The sequence below is a fragment of the Dermochelys coriacea genome, chromosome 12 (genome assembly GCF_009764565.3).
Source record: "Dermochelys coriacea isolate rDerCor1 chromosome 12, rDerCor1.pri.v4, whole genome shotgun sequence".
Taxonomy (NCBI): domain Eukaryota; kingdom Metazoa; phylum Chordata; order Testudines; family Dermochelyidae; genus Dermochelys; species Dermochelys coriacea.
Genome location: NC_050079.1, coordinates 11,296,562 through 11,311,728, shown reverse-complemented (window position 1 = coordinate 11,311,728; position 15,167 = coordinate 11,296,562). Strand labels below are relative to the sequence as shown.

The 15,167-nt window shown below is 40.8% G+C and overlaps 1 protein-coding gene across 4 annotated transcripts in view; it reads right to left on the bottom strand.

Annotated features, from left to right (window-relative positions):
• Nucleotides 1-15,167, bottom strand: part of SLC12A4 (solute carrier family 12 member 4) — a 74,251-nt gene that overhangs the window by 47,017 nt on the left and 12,067 nt on the right. The window contains exon 1 of one of the 4 annotated variants that reach the window (XM_038368229.2): nucleotides 7,131-7,981. The exons of the other annotated variants lie outside the window; for them this stretch is intronic. Within the exon in view, the coding sequence (XP_038224157.1) occupies nucleotides 7,131-7,176 (46 nt within the window). The 5' untranslated portion in view covers nucleotides 7,177-7,981. Of the gene's footprint in view, nucleotides 1-7,130; nucleotides 7,982-15,167 lie in introns of those variants that run through there. 4 annotated transcript variants of the gene reach the window in all.

Genomic DNA, 15,167 nt, shown 5'->3' with positions numbered 1-15,167 from the left:
GTTTCTCCTGCTGGTAGTAACTTTTCTTTTTTCATAGAAAGGTTGTAGTTCATTTTGGGGTGGAGAATTCAGGCTACAAAACTAGATTCCCATCCCTCTATATTGAACTATTTACTTAGGGCCCCACACAACAGTGTTTTTACATGGTTACTTGGCTACGGAGCTTGATCTTTGAAGTGTTTTAAAAACAAAGCAAGTATTCTCTGTTTAGAACGGTTTGAATGGCAACATTTTAACTGGTAGGTATCCATGAAGGAGCAGCACCCTGCTTACTGCCACCCAAAATGCAAAAGATTCAGAATGTGATGACTATTGAGCCTGCATGAGTTTAAATAGGCTTTGGATAAAAACTGTAAAGGGCTAGGGTCTTTGAAACCCCCAGATTTCTGGAGGTAAAATAATTTAGTTCTGATGTAACCGAAGTATAGCCTGTTCTCCAGAGGCGTAAGTTCAAAGCTGAACTTTAACTATTAGTTGTCAGAAGTTCATTAAATTGGAACTTGTGTTTCAAGACCCCAGGGTTCTCGGAACCCGAGAACTTGGTGTAGTCAGTGGAGCTAGCCCATTTAACAGGGCCTCCTAATTTCTAAGATGTACACAATTAAAACCACAAGTAAATCACCACCTGAAGGGAGTGGGTGGAGTGTAATAATTTAAGTCAGAATGGTTGAATAAGTCATTTTAGAGTTCTCCTAAATGGAGATGGTAATGCCAGGTAGGTTTTCTGTAATTTGTTAGCATTACAAGTTCCCCAAAGCATCTTTTAAATGGGCTAGTTTAATTATAGTGATTTTGAAGCAAGCATAGAAGCTGTGCATGTTCCTTTTTATGGTTCTGCCAATGTACTGAAATCTTAACCAGCAACAGCTTCTGGACTCCTTTCACTAGGCTCTCTTGAGCAGACTACATTATTGCAAACCCCAACCATTCAAAACTCATAGATCATGCCTGAAAAAATGGTATGAGATTATTGTTTAAAATCTCTGGCTTCAAAATTAGTTTTATTTGCCTCTGGGTTTTGAGCTTCCAAGGATCTACATTTACAAGATTTCTACCACCACCTAGAGGACTAAAAATGTTCATTTTTTAAAAATGTGAAAGATTCTCACATAATCACACCTCTCCAGGAGCTGAGCTTTACGAGAAGACAAAATATCCCAAGATTCCATAAGAACACTCGGTTTGGCAACAGAGTGTCAAGTTGAAATGAGATGTTTCTTGACTTTTTAAATAGAGGAAAGTGTCTACTGGAAACTAAACTCAAAGAACCACCCACTCACTGCACTTGTATTTAAGCCAGTTTTCAGACAGTCTGCAGTGGTGAATGATAATTGTAATAAAAATACTGCCCCACCTAGTTCCTCAAAATTTTGGACCACACTGTAAGAGGTTATTATTCTCTCAGACAGTTATTATAGCTTTGTCTCATGCAGTACTTAAATTGTCTTGATTATTTATCTTCTAGGGTTGCTCTGGTAGATTGGAAGTTTTAAAAATGAGCTAGTAGGTCATTTTTTAAACTGTACCTTTACTGCTTGAAGCCTCAGGAAACCCTCTTATGCAACAAACAGTTAGACTTTGTGTTTCTCTTGTAGCTGCAACATGCTACTGTCAGAAATATCTGCTGAATGGGATATGGGTTCATTTTTAATATCTCTGGGAATATTTCTAATGCTTTCTGTAGAAATGCCTGTGCACTTTTTATCTATAAAAGTCATGTGATTGATCCTTTTAATTTTACGTAAATTAGATTAAGTATGAACTCAGCAAGTGACAAAGTCTTTTACCCTCTTCAGGCCTCTCATCACTTTTCCAACACTCTTACCCCAACGAGCGTTTCTCCAACCAAAAGCAGAAAAACCATTCCCCCACTTCTCCCTGGACCTCGCGCAGATGATTAGTGTATAAATAATGGGCTGAAAATTTATGTTTCATCACAGTATTAGCGTTTAGGGGTGGCTACACTTCCGACATCATCAGAAATATCTAGCACAATCAGCCAGAAATAGCATGTGATGCCCACCTTCCACAAAATTACAAGGGTAAAGCAAAACCACATCTGGATCACTTTCTTCTTCATGTATACAGTATTTGCTCCATCCGCTTGAAAGAGCATGCAGAAGTCACGAATTACTGATCGTGTAAATTATAAATGGGCCTCTGAACTGTATTCTTCCACTCGTCCAATGGTTAGCCACACTTTTGGTCCCACTTCAGCCCCCTCTCAAATACTGCACACTTCCCCAATAGTAACCAAAAGCTTAGAGGTTTACAGTCAAGATCACTGCAAGGACATCCTATTTTAACCTCCATCAATAGTTAGATTTGGCTGCTGCAGAGAGGCAGTTTGATGTATTTGTTATACTCTCACTGGGAGTAGTGAATTGCTCTGTTAGATACATAAGTGGACCAAAATCACTTTCAGCATAACAACTCTTCCTGAGCAATCTGCACATTTTAGATGTGTTTTAAACCACAACACCAAAATGATCTCATTTTATCTGGTTTTTGCTTGCTTCCAATGCCCTGAGTAAGACCATGTAAACTGACCCCATTTCCTTTATGAAACAAGAATCAAATACATTTATAGCATAATTTTCTAATGTACAATGCAAAGTAATTTTCACAGGATTTGCCATACCGGAATAGAGCATTAGTCCACTACCTTGCCTCTGTTAATGGGAAATATCTAATACATTAAACAAAAAAAAAACCCTCTGTACATGTGGGATAGGAAAGCAGTTAGGAGAAATTCCTTTCTCAGCCCCACATGTGATCAGCTGACATTCTGAAGCATGAAATATATCTTAGCATTAGGGCAGGCATCATCACATGGTACTTTTTTTTTTTGCTAAGGGTATGAGCAAGTGTTCAGTCTTAGGTAGATATATTAGGTGATAACAGTTTGTTATGGAAGGCTCTGTGCAGAGATTTGCCAATTTCAGCCTGTGTAAGTCCCTAAAAAGTCCTAAGATTTGGACATGACCAGCTGACCTAAGCACTCACCCAATTCCCATCGAAAGGAACCAACATTCTCTGGCTCTCTCTAAACTACAAAGTTTTGCCAGCATGGCTATGTCAGTTAGAAGGGGAGGGGGAAATCATACTATCACGCCTCCCAGGGTACCCAGAACTGAAAGGTACCTCAGTGCCACCTGTCCTAACATGAGGAAGCCTTGCTGTGCTTGCCAGGGGATCAGCTCCCCAACTCCACTGTCCACAGACAACACAAATACTCCCCTCTAGGCCTGAGCAGGCCCGCTCTTTTTCTACAGGTTAGCGATAGGCACACTCCTACCTGCGAGCATCTCCCTGGAGTGTCCAGCTCCTGGTCCACTGAACACTCACAGTATTCACAGATCCGCTGATCCCAAAGGAGCAGTATGTGCCAGCTTACCAGTTACACCTTAGATCACCACTTCGCTTAACACACAGTGCTTAGAGATTGTTCAATAATTTTTTACTCATCTTCGCTAAGAATAGGGATTCAAGTAATAGCAAGTAAAAATATTGGAAATAAATGGTTACATATAAAATAAAATCATAAGACGCATTCTAGAACCTAGACTTACTTAACTAGATGTTTCCCCATCTTACGGAATAACGCTCACCCAAAGTCCTTTCAGCATTTTACAGCCAGGCTTGTCTGTGATCTTCTGTTCATGAGACAAGTCTCCCTGTCAGTGGAAGATGCAGGATGTCTGTTGGTACCCTCAGATATATCAGCACAGTCCTTTGTCCAACTGGACACCTGTTGCTGATTGTCTTTGTTTTGTTTTTTTCCCCTGTGGCCTCCCTCTTTTGTCAATTTCACAACCTTTTGATAAGCAGCAGGCTCAATATGCAAATAGACCACCACTGTGAAGTTGACAATACACAATGACTAGACAGGGAAATAAGCATCTGTTACCCCCTGCCTGAAAGGAATCGGTCCAAGGCACCGGTGATCTGCCCTACTTAAGAACAGAGTTTGCAGTATATATACATAGCTTCTTAAATATTAGCCTTACATACACATCACAATTATGACAACCATTGGGCTACTCGCTCTCAGTACAGACCTCACTCTTTGGTGAATTACTATGCATATATCTGAGGCCAGGGGATCCCTTTAAAACTCTATACACTTCCTGTGCTCTCTGCCAGTTGGCATCAAGAGGTCCCTGGGTGTCACACACTCCTATACCAGAGTACCCTATCTGACACAGCTATACCCCCGATGTAGACACAACTATACTCACAACTGAGTGCTTCTGTCATCTTTGCTAATGTCATTTGTGGAGGTTGTGTAGCTATGCTGGAAGAACTATTCCTGTCAGCCTCTGCAGCATCTTCATTCAGGGCCTCTGCTGGCATAGACATACCAGCAAAAGCTCTGTAGTGTAGACAAGTCCAGACTAAGACAAGCTTAGCAAAGCTTCTAATGTCATAATTACAAGGAGTCCCTTCCAAACTCACCTGATAAGGCAACTTCCTACAGTCTACAATGTGAAAGGACTGCATATGTAGATTCCAGGCACAAGATGGGGAACTCATGTCTGCACTAGTGACTGACAGCTGTCAGCTAGGAACATGTGACATATTTGTTGAAGCCAGCAGCAATAGCTACCTCTAGTTTCAATAAGAAGGGACAATTTAGAAGCTAATTTCCACTAATTTTAGGCCTTGTTTTAGCCTTCTCCTTACTTGATTTTTTTCCAAGTTTGGTTTAAAAGTAAAAGGATAAAGGCATAGAACTGATTATCTCCATCTTCTCCGTCCCCCTCCAGTTACCAGAGGATCTTGGTATTTATGATTATTTTAGCCTCAGTCCTGTATCAGGCACTTTGCAGACATGAAGGAAGATACAGACACTCTCCCAAAAATCTTTATCCGCAGACCAGATTCTGCTCCCATACTCACAGGAAGTAGTATGTGCTCAACAAACAGCTTCACTGACTTCAGTGGAGCTACTTGATGAGTACAGTACTGCTTAATACTATTAAGATAGCAGAATCTGACCCTGAATCTTTGCCAGTATGTATGCCAAATGTCTTGGTCTTCATACTGTGGAATATTTTGACACTACAAAATTATTCAAGCCTATTGTTTAAAAATACCAGTGCACCTCAATGTTATGCTAACCTCATGCCTACGTAAAGAGATACAGTAATTCACAGATTCAAAGTGTGATGACCTACTCCATTTGAAGAATATACTTACAATAGTCACACATCGTGGTACTGTAAGGTATAACTGGAATTGGAACTGTCCTTTAACTGTTTGCTCTTGTTTACCAAACTTCTTCTGGTTCCATTACTACAGAGAATAGCATGAGGACTTCTACTGAATAAACATATTTCCCAAAGCCTTGGTAAAGTTCCATGGCAAACTATTCAATTAGCAATTGTTCTATTTTCTTCAGAGATTTCCAAATGTAAACTACACAATTGAAAAATCACATTTATTTTTATTTATTTATGAAGTTATTGGCTTTAAACTGCTTTAAAAGGCAAAAGAAATCATAATCCAATTATGTAAATAAGATTCCAAGGTGACTAAGCTATAAGAGAATAGAATTTAGAATCTATTAGAAAAATATGGTTGGTTCTCTCTAGACAACGGTGAATAGTTTTTGCATTAAACTGTTTTACATAATGCAAGTTTCTGACTATAACACATTAACACTATCTCCATAAACAGCTTACTTCACAAATCTGATGAGGAATATTGATTTATTTTTGCTTCAATTGCATTTTGATCAATAATTAAATTGTCAGAGGCATTTTTCTTTAAAAATGTAAAAGCTGTTACAATGGCTGTAAGATTAGATTTTTAACCTGTTTATATTTTTTCAGAATTGAAAAATATAAATTAAGTTACATCTTAAGGCAATCAAGCTTTTGGTGATTCATCTCTGTAGGCTCCACAGATCAAAGACTCCTGTTGAGGTCTAGCATACTGAAGCGAATAAAGGGTTTAATGCTTTATTTTTTTAAATCACTACATTAAATACATATCAAATTGTAAACAGCAGGAAATAAAAATGGGATTTTATTTTATAGAATACAACTTTATTTGCTATACATACTGAGATAAGTACTGACAGTGACATGACTGCATGGGGGAAAAGAAGCCATTCTGAGTTCAGCAACAGCTCACCATCCTGGACTTCAGAACCCATTTCCCTGAAGGAGAAGGCTGAGGGAGGAGCTGTTGAGGAATTGTTGACTGCTACTCCAGGTTTATCCTCTATTTTAAGACACGGTCACTGGGAAAAGCCAAATCTGTCCTGGATTATACCCCATGTACCAAGGGCAGCTGTACAGGGTATAGGATAGGGTAGACTTCGGCCTGGGATCTCTGATCTCTACCTGGGCTGCTTTTAAGCATGCAAAAGGAATCACATTGTACTTTAAACACAGAATTAAATTCCAGAGGTTACACTGATACATTTACTCTTGTACATCATTTTCACAGATGTGTCTCCATGAACCACAACAGCTTAAAGCCCAGTAGGAAAAACAAGCTATTAACATTTATAGATATTTTAAACAGACAGAATTGTTCACCACATCTTTTAGCCTACAATATAACGTTATCCATCTCAATGCTGGGTTACCACTATAACCAAGACTTTATACTTAAAGGATGTTACCTGGCAAAATAAAGGTTGACTAAGAACAACTCAATTTGCACATGACACTGCATATAAAACATGTAAGAATAATTTATGGCCAATAACAACAGCTTTTGCATCTGAAAAGGATTTAGTACAAGCAAACCAGAAATTTACAAATGAAATACTGTTTAAAAATGAGCCACCAATATGTTTTGAAATATATAAACTGCAATTTCCAGTTCAATATTCCTTAAGATTTTTTTTTATGATTTGTTTAGTATGCAGGTGTAACACCAGCCCTATGAAATCACAGAATCCACCTTTCCCAGTATTTTGCAAGACTGTGATAATACCTTCACAGCCATAGCAACGACAGTGAGAACTGCACAACTCAAGGGATTTAGTCATTGAAATGTTTGTGATTAGTGATTCAACAAGTCTCTCTATTTTACTCCTCATAAATAAGCCACACCAATGCCTTCAGAGCACTGCACCCCTTCATCGTATTAATATCACATTTTATACTTACCCCTGAGCAGTAATTCTTTGCCATTTTCTGTAATTTGGTTGATCATTCTTCTCTAGTCTTCAGATGACATTTAATCAGCACATGATTTAATAGGCAGCCCTGAAGAACAACTAAAACAAGTAATACTGTACTTCCAAAGGAACTGTTCACTATTTCCAGGGACACACTGACTGCTGGCTGCTGCACTGCACAGAATTGATTTGGTTCATAAAGCAATATGCTTTCTCACAGGAAGACTAAGCAGACATTGATATAGTCCTGAAACTATAATCCTTTCAACAGAGATGAACTATATAAATGTCACTAACATACTGAAAATGCTGTTGCTAAAGTCCCAAGCTACTTATAGTCAGAAGACACATTGCCTACCATCTTCCTGTGGCAAAAATGAACTCTGGAGTTCAACGTGACCTTACAAATATTGGAGAAGTCTCTTTTCCTGGGAAATCCTAGTGGAGAACCATTAAAGACAAGACAAAATTCAATCCTTAAGTGAGAGAAACAGTGCCTATGCATAATTCAAGCTTTAGTCAGTATGCATAAGGAAGAGGTAAGTTTTAAGTACCAGCTTTGTTTCATCACATAAATCCCTCCCCACACTTGAGTCACAGGTTTTCCTCTCCAGCCTCGCACCTTGTAATACGGATGGTCCTGAAGTCATTAGCACCATCAGTTATGCCCCAATGTATTACATTCCCCTATTTTTCAGGGATGGTTCAGCAGGGTAGTTTATAACATCCAGTGCCTAGAAGCTGAAGGTAGAAATATTTAACAGTGAGAGGAATGAAGGAAACAAAAATGATTAAAGGTCTAGAAAACATGACCTATGAGGAAAGATTGAAAAAAATTGGGTGTGTTTAGTCTGGAAAAGAGAAGGGGAGGGGACATGATAACAATTTTCAAGTATGTATGGAGGAGGAAGAAAAATTGTTTTTCTTAACTTCTGAGGATAGGACAAGAAGCAATGGGCTTAAATTGCAGCAAGGGAGGTTTAGGTTGGACTTTAGGAAAAATTTCCTAACTGTCAGTGTGGTTAAGCACTAGAATAAATTGCCTACTGGGGTTGTGGAATCTCCATCACTGGAGATTTTTAAGAGCAGGTTACACAAACATCTATCAGAAATGGTCTAAATCAGGGGAGGGCAAACTATGGCCCGTGGGCCAGATCCAGCCCGTCAGGGCTTTCAACCCGGCCCACGGGATTGCCAGCCCCGTGGCATAGTGGAGCTAAGGCAGGCTCCCTGCCTGCCCCGGCCCCGCGCCGCTCCCAGAAGCAGTCAGCACCACATCGCTGCGGCCCCTGAGGGAAGGGGAGGCAGAGAGCTCCATGCGCTGCCCTCGCGTGCAGGCACCCTCCCCCGCAGCTCCCAGTTGCCGGGAACGGGGAACCGCAGCCAATGGGAGCTTTGGGGGTGGTACCCACAGGCAAGGGCAGCGCGCAGCAGAGCCACCTCCCCCACCCCACCCCACCCCCAGGAGCCACTGCCAGACATGCTGGCCACTTCCGGGAGCGGCACGGGGCCAGGGCAGGCAGGGAACCTGCCTTAGCCCCGCTGTGTGCCACTGCCATCCTGGAGCCGCTCGAGGTAAGCAGTGCCGGGCCAAAGCCCAGATCCAGAACCCCTCCTGCACTCCACACTCCAATCCCCTGCCCTAAGCCCCTATCTCCCTGCCTTGAGCTCCCTGCCACACCCCTTCTGCACACCAACCCCCTGCCCTAAGCCTCCTCCTGCACCCCAACCCCTTGCCCTGAGCCCCTTCCTGCATACCATACCCCCTCCCACACCTCACACTCCAGCCCCAACCCCTGCCCAGCCCTACATTCATGGCCCTGCATACAATTTCTCCACCCATATGTGGCCCTCTGGCCAAAAAGTTTGCCCATCCCGGTCTACATTATTAGTCCTACCATGAGTGCAGGGGACTGGACTAGATGACCTCTCAAGGTCCCTTCCAGTTCAATGATTTCCAATCAGAAAAATGTATTTTCCATCATAGTAGACTCAGATATTGGAATTTTTTTAATAAAATTGTTTCAGTCTTTCCCCAAGCTGTCTGTATTTTCCCTTTTATATGACCAAAAAAAAAAAAAAAACCACCACCCATGAGTAACCTCAGATCCGCAATCCAGTTATATAAATTGGAAAATGGAGTAGCTGCTCACTACTATTCCTCCAAAGGGGAAAACATTGTTTTAGCTAATCCTTGTTACATTTTGTGCCAATTAACATCTAGAAGAGATTGTTCACTGTAGCCAGCCAAGCTAAAGGGAAATTGCAGGGAGCACTCCATAATTAGCAAAGATGTTCTGAGGGAAGAACACCATATTCCATATCCACTACAGAAAGCAGGTCCAGCTCACCAAGTTCAGATTATAAATTCTTTGGGGCAGGGATCATGTCTTCCTCTGTGCAGTCTTAAGCACTCAAATAACAGTTCACGTTTACGTAGTGGCTCTAATCCTAAACCATTCCACATAAACCACCAGGGAAACATCCCCACCACAGGATAAATTAATAATAATTTGTTTTAAATAAGATTCATCCAGCCAGGACCATCAAGGGAAGGTTTCTTTTTGTTTGGTTGTTTTTTTTTTAAATTAAGCTATCACATTGACTGCTAAATATATAAGCCCTACAGAGGACAAGTGGAATGGATACTGCTCCAACTGATGGTCACCCATGATTTATTACTATTAGCTTTCTCTCTCTGCATATGGTAAGTACCCGTTTAAACGCTATGGTTTCTACCACCAGGCTGGTCATTTTAGGTCCTTGCAGCTCTTCCATCTTCAGAGGACTGCCTGGTTCTCAAGAGAAAGCTGCAGCCCTTTGGCAATGGATGCTTGTGGCTAGGGTAGCATAACTTTATAATTGGGGTGGGGCTTTTTGTGATGGGAGCAGTATTCATCCCAAAGTTCTTTTCAAATTTAAACTTATATACAAGCTATACAGAGATGATTTCACACACCATTTTAAATGAAGGCCACAGCTGGAGTTAAACAGCAGCTATTTAGCACACAGCAACACTAAGTGACAATCTAGGCCAGAAAGTTAATAGACTAGAAGCCGAAGAAGGCATTTGAAAGACAGAATTACCAGACTTGAATTTGACGGGGCTAGTTGAGTGCCTTAAGAAAGACAAAAGGTAGACTGCATAAGCATCGTGTCTCTCTGAAAGATGGTACCAGCAGCAGCAGAGCACACTATCTTGAGGTCTGGTTTAATAATGATCCACTGATTACCTGGGCAACACCCTGAGTTTCCATGGAGATGGTCTTTGCATACACTGCCCAAGTTCAAGGCTGTTTAGCTTGGAAGCACAGACAGGCTCTCAGCACAAGGTGGGGCTGCTATAAAAGTGTGTGGCTCCTAGGTATAAAATTTATTTCTTACTGCAAGCAGCAATTTAAAGTATGCAATAGCAAGCCTCAACAAGTCTGCCTTTTCAGAAAGTGACCGTAGCTCAGCAAAATAAACTACTTCAAATGGCATGTAATAATGGCATTTTGTCTTTGAAATGGAGATGAAAGGCAAAATTACAATGGTCTGACTCCCCTAAAGATATATTTTTTGGACAAAAGAAAAGGAGTACTTGTGGCACCTTAGAAACTAACAATTTTTTTCGGACAATGTCTGATGCCCTAAGTAACTTCTCATACACAGGACCTGCTTAATAAAAAATGAATAAGAAAAAGCACTGGGCTGTAAGTAGGGACCTCAAAAAGACGGAGAGTGGCAGCTAGTTTGTAGGGGGAAAGTCGGACCTCTTTCATCTGTGATAAAAGAGAAGCTAAAGTCGTCAGTAGAACCAGTATGCTGTATTATTTAAACATATATCTGCTTCATCTATTTATCAGAGGTATTTACATGGCCCCCACTACTATTGAATCTCTCCCAGTCAACTTCAGTCCTAGTTTTCAAAGCAATTAATGGATTGAGCCCCAGTTATACTGAAGACCAAATTTTGATCTGTGAACCAACACAACAGCTGCACTCCTCTGGGACAATGCACATCACCAGGACAAAGTATGTGAGATCTGGGAACAAAGCATTCTTGATGGAGGGGACCCAACTATAGAACAAATTTCTAGAGGAGATCAAGCAAATCCAGAGTGTTTAGGAAACACTTTGCAAAACTATCATCTTCAAAAAATCCTTTCCGCCATAAGAATGGCTCTCAGCACCAACACCCTGTTTTACCCAATAAACCCCCACCAACAGAAAAAAAGGAATAAGACCCAAAATACAAACTCTAAACCTGCCCCCACCCCCAACCCCACCCGAGACTTAGCCCCCCCCATAAAATAGCAGAAGTGATGGATACTCTGTAAAATCCAGTTCACTATGATTACTGAATTTACATTGAAGCTGCTCTGATACTATGGTGATGGGCAGCAGTATGAAACCATAAGACTGAGACGTCTGGATGCTATCTTTTTCTAACGGATTTATCTTCAATACTTCTAAGTGTTAGAAAAACCTCTATTATCCCCATTTCAGAGATGAGGCACTGAAATCCAAGGGCCCTGTCTTCATTAGAAAAAAGTTATATTTTAAACACATGTTGATAAGCTGTGTTAACATCTGAGGCCACGTCAACAACATAAAGTTCTGTCAACGTGAGTTACGTCGGTGTTCAGCCGCTGACCTTTGTATATCACTTCGGCATGTATATACTTGGGTGCTTGCACTGACACTGCACTTACTCACCATGAGTGCTTGCATCAAGGTAAAATGCAGTGCATCAGGGAAAGGTATCCCAGTGTGAACCCACTGCCATCCGCTCAATGCCTTGTGGGACATTTTTGCAGTGCTTTGTGGGATACCAGTGGTTCGCCCAAGGATTTCTGAGAGCTATGATCAAGTTCCCACCACTCCACTTTCTCCATCCCATAATGCTTTCCGCATCCCGTAATTTCCACATCTTTTTAAAATTCCCAGAATTCCACACACTGCTTTTTGGTCTCCACCATCTCTTTTGGTGGTGGCATGGACCCTGCATAGTGCAGCACAACTGTGGTAGAGCAAGGTCTCTGGAGTCCAAAATTAGTGCCCTAATCACCAGACCATCCCTCTTGTCACATCCATCTGAGTACAGCAATCACTGGTAAAAATTCAGCATTTGTCAAATAGCTACAACACTATTTCTCCTCATTCCTATAATAGTACATAATAGTATATAAGTGTGACAATAATGACAAATGCTCACCACTGGTTCAGACATCATGCAGTAATGAGCCTTGAGGTGCGTATACAACTTAGCATGGTTATCAATCAAAGCAACTTTGGAACAATCTGGAGACAAGTGCAACTGTAGCAATAGCTTTTAAGTCAAGCAAAGACCTCAGAATCCTGCAAGTGGTACCAAAAAGAAAATCCTTTTCCATACATCCATGCAAAAACTAATAATTTAGCCTTTAACTCTTAAGGCTGCTACCACTTAATTTTCCACTCTGCCGGCCAAGCAAATGTATGCCTGTGGGCATACAGAGCAGAACAATGATTAAAAGATCATCCGAAACTCAGCATGACATTTTGTAGTGCCAAATATTTCCATGAAAATGGATTCCTCACACTGTTCTAGGCAGCTGCCCTTCAAGGAGGGCATATATTGACAAACAGGTGTGCAGGTAAAAGGTTGGTTGGCACTTCCAAGCCCCACACTGGTCATGATTACAAAAGTTAAATCCCTACCACACAGCAGGGGCCAGAATCCACTGAGTTAGGCAGCAGTTACTAAAAAAAAAAAAAAAAAAAACAACCCTACAAATATAGATCAATATCAATATACAAAAAATATAAAGAAACTTCCAGTATGGACATCAGGGTAGATAACTTGAAGTCCACAAGAGAACAGATTATCATTCTGCCGCTTACGGAATTATATTGATAAGCATTAAGTGTAACTGTCTCCTGTAACATCCTGAATGAACTTAATTCAATAAAGTTAAACCTTATTGAATCAGGGGGTCCATTGTATTAAAATTGTACATGTGTTATTGTGGAATTATATGTCCCTTCTCTAGGAGGAGGGGAATGCTAATATACTTCCTCTGTTATCAGTGCGCACACGCACACCCTCCAGAGAGGAAGACAGTTCAAACTGGATTCTCCAGTGACCAAGAGCCTAAAAGGATTTTTGGATAAATAGCCTGGTTTTAAACTGGCTCAGTGCCTTCTTCCTGACCTAGCAATGGACAGTATCCCAGGTCCACGGAGCACCCCAATCCTTAGAGTAGGGTTGGAAAGACTGGGTCTACTGAGGCCCCATAGACTGGGTACTAGTTCTGAGCTGAAGCTGTGATGAACTTTTGACTACAAAGGAAACCCTGTAGCTAGGATGCTGAAGGATTGCTCCTTCCAGAGCCAATGCTGAGAGGGTGTCTTGTAATCTGATTAGCATGCATGTAGCTTTGTAGTGCTTTTATCTTTAAGAATAAAAGAGGCTTGCACAGAAAGAACTGCGTGCTAACTTATAACTGGAGCAATTACACCTGTTAACCAACTCTGAAAAGAAAGTAAGCAGCCTGTCTCTGCAGGGAATAACACAGTAAAGGCAGGGAACTGTGCAGCCAGGAAATAGCCCACTCAGAAGGGAGTAAGAGGAAGTCTCCACCCAAGAAAGCCAACAGCTGGGGAGCTGAAAGCGAGTGGCCTTGCTGAACCAATGAGGGGAAATACAGGTGCAATTGCCCTGAACTGTGACAGTAGTATCCACAAACTCCACTAACATGTACCAAACCTGCTAAAGAATAAAGTCTGTAAGCAGACTGGGAGCAGAAATACTTACAGTAATACATATTCACTCTGTAAGATCTACAGAATCATCGTTTCATGCATAGGGGAGGAGAAATGCATTATATAACATTTTTTCCCCAAGGTACACCTACCATTAGCAACAACATTGCAGCAAAGAGCTCTAGGGCTATGTCTACACTACAGCTTTTATCGGCATAAATTATGTTGCTCAGGGGGGTGAATAAAAGCACTGTCCAAACTGGACTGATGATATGTGGATGGGAGAGCTTCTCCCACCAACATAGCTTCTGCCGCTCACGGGGGCTGGAGTGGAGAGAGCTCTCTTAGAGCGGCTATATTAGAGAGTTTACAGCAGTGCAGCTGCGCCGCTGTAAACTCTCTAGTGTATCCGTGCTCTAGATGCTGTAGACTTCTCTTTTGGTAATTGGCTTGAAAGGAGCCAAAACCACAGTCCATCTGAGCGACTACCGCAAAGTGCAAAGTTTGGTACTTGGATGTTAAAGAACAGCCCATCTCTAAGAAACTGAAGCTTTTGTTGTTCCTGCTGTTGCTCTTTTGTGATTTTGTTCCATAACAACTGGGATTAATTGTGAGGCAGAAAGATTAGCACATGTATAAAAGATTCTGAAGTATGCAAGATAAAAACTATACCAAAAAAAAAATCTTATGCCCAATTTAACATTATATTTTACACACATTTATAAAGTGTAGTCTGATAGATTCATGTAAATAGGCTAGTGATTGGAAGCAGTTTCACACACCTGGCAAGAGATTCCCTTCTTATGATATTCTGTATGATAACAAACCCCTCCCCATAGCACACTGGCCTTTGTAGTGTTGCTGCTATTTTGCTTACAAAAATCACTTGAGGACTCCTCTATACAGCCAATAAAGCATTTGTAGAATAAGCAAATATGGCTGTTTTTGACTACTATGAAGATTCCTTATTCTCTTCAACAGGATAATTGAATCTAGTCTTCAACATTTACCAGTAGTGCTTAAATTATAATGAAAAAATTTATTAACCAGAAAACATACAGAAATAAGATTATGATAGGCAATTTTACAAGTGATGTTGTAACAATCATGGGAACAACATCTTTAAAAAGTTTCTCCAATTTTTTTTTATACTGAGGACAAGTCCATACTCTTAAGGAGTTAGGGACGTAGAATTTACAAATTATAAATTAAGACATCAATTGAGAGGATTTTTTTTGCTTCCTACAGTTAATCTGATAGCTAAAGAAAAGCCTCATTCATCAAGACCTCTATACTG